The sequence below is a fragment of the Primulina tabacum genome, chromosome 8, assembly GCF_025594145.1.
Source record: "Primulina tabacum isolate GXHZ01 chromosome 8, ASM2559414v2, whole genome shotgun sequence".
In the NCBI taxonomy this organism is placed as follows: domain Eukaryota; kingdom Viridiplantae; phylum Streptophyta; class Magnoliopsida; order Lamiales; family Gesneriaceae; genus Primulina; species Primulina tabacum.
Genome location: NC_134557.1, coordinates 35,152,554 through 35,154,447, shown reverse-complemented (window position 1 = coordinate 35,154,447; position 1,894 = coordinate 35,152,554). Strand labels below are relative to the sequence as shown.

The following is a 1,894-nucleotide window of genomic DNA, read 5'->3' as shown; positions in this document are numbered from 1 at the left end:
GTTATAAAATATAATATTCCGCTGCATGTTGTCCGAGATGTTGTAACATCTGGAACAACACCTAATTCTGACAAAACACAAATTTTCTATTTTACATCATACACTGATATTCTCATTAATTTACGTATCTGTCGGACAAAATAAATCTTTCAAGTGGTATCAGAGTCTACTTTTGATATAGTGTTGATTCTGGTTTTGTTTGACAGAAATTAATTAAATGGACAATTCATTTGCAAGCGCAGCACTTCGACCACCAGTCCTAGATGGTACCAACTACAGCCTATAGAAGGTCAAAATAAGATACTACATAAAATCCATAGATGAACGGGCCTGGCAGCGTGTCATTAATGGATGGACTTCACCAGTCATGATAGATCAAGAGGGTGACAACTTGCCAAAGCCTGAAACTGACTGGACTGCTGATGAAGTGCAAAATTCGAACTATAACTCAAAGGCTTTGAATGCTATATTTACATCGGTTGACATGAACATGTTCAGTTTAATCACAAACTGTATTTCTGCTAAAAGTGCATGTGATACTCTCCAAAGACACTGTGAAGATTCTGAGAGTGTGCGACGAACCAGATTAAGGGTGCTCACTTCAAAATTCGAGATGATGAGGATGGAGGAATCTGAGAGCATACTCGATTACAATCGTCGCCTACGGGAAATTGCTAATGAGGCATTCAGTATTGGAGACTCTATCTCAAATGAGCGTCTAGTTAGGAAGGTCCTCCGTTCTCTGCCCGAAAGATTTAACATAAAAATTTGCGCAATAGATGAGGCCAAGGACACTTCTCAGATGTCATTGAAAGACCTTATCAGTTCACTACGCACTTTTGAGATGAACCTGGACATGTAGAAGAATGACAAAGGGAAGACAATTGCACTCCAAACTTCAAATGACTCCTACAATGAACTCCTTCAAATATCTCAAGAAGTCAATGATTCTGATATCTGCGAAGATTCTATCTCCTTTATCACAAAAAAATTCGGCGATTAATTGAAAAAAATCAGAGATAAAAAGAAGGATGCACAACCATTTAAATCTCCGAGTTTTCCTGCACATGAAAGGTCACAAAAGTATCCTGCCAAGCAACAATTTCAATCAAGGAATGAAGGCAAGGGACAATACAATTCAAAAAGGTATGATTCGGTGCAGTGTAGAGAGAGCAAGGGCTTTGGACACTATTCCAATGAATGTGCTAACAGATTGCGGAAAAACAAAGGCTACAATGCGTCTCTAAGCGATGAAGAATCCGATGCTGAGGAGAAAACCACTGATGAAGAAAATCAAACCTCTTTGACCTATTGTGCGGACCCGGACGCTAATTCATTTCTTAATCGTCTGTTGAAATAATTAAATCAATTATATGAACAAGGTCTAAATTTTTTTTATACAAGTGTCAAGTGCGGAACGTAATGGAATTCAATCTAATATACATATCAATATAAAAGTACAAGTCTTGTACAACAAACATCGAACTTAAACTAAGGTTCAACAACTAAATGTCAAGTGCTGAATCCTATCTACAGCAACGTCAAAGTCCGTAGTCTCCACTCTAATCATGATCTCTCATCATCTCCTCGACCCTGATCCTGTCCCACCTGTTGCCATGCACACATACAAACACGACAACAGCCGGATAACTGCGGTGAGAATAAAATCCTAGTATAAGCAATGTATACATGCGATGCATAAAATCATATACCAAAGCATAAACCATGTATTAAGAACATGAATCATAATTTATGACACATTAGTGAATATAGATAAAACTCTCTAACTCGTCATCTCCGACTCGACTCATATCTAATCTAGGGATCCCGGTTCCTGAACATTAACACATATATCAAATCTCAGCGATAGGAGTCGATCCGCCCCTAAGCAATA

General features: G+C 38.2%; 1 protein-coding gene across 1 annotated transcript; it reads left to right on the top strand.

Moving 5' to 3' along the window:
* Positions 1–367: 367 nt before the first annotated feature.
* Positions 368–862, top strand: LOC142554703 (uncharacterized). Its single transcript, XM_075665372.1, has one exon. It carries the CDS (start codon positions 368–370, stop codon positions 860–862), a length of 495 nt encoding a protein of 164 aa, XP_075521487.1.
* The last annotated feature ends 1,032 nt before the right edge of the window (positions 863–1,894 follow it).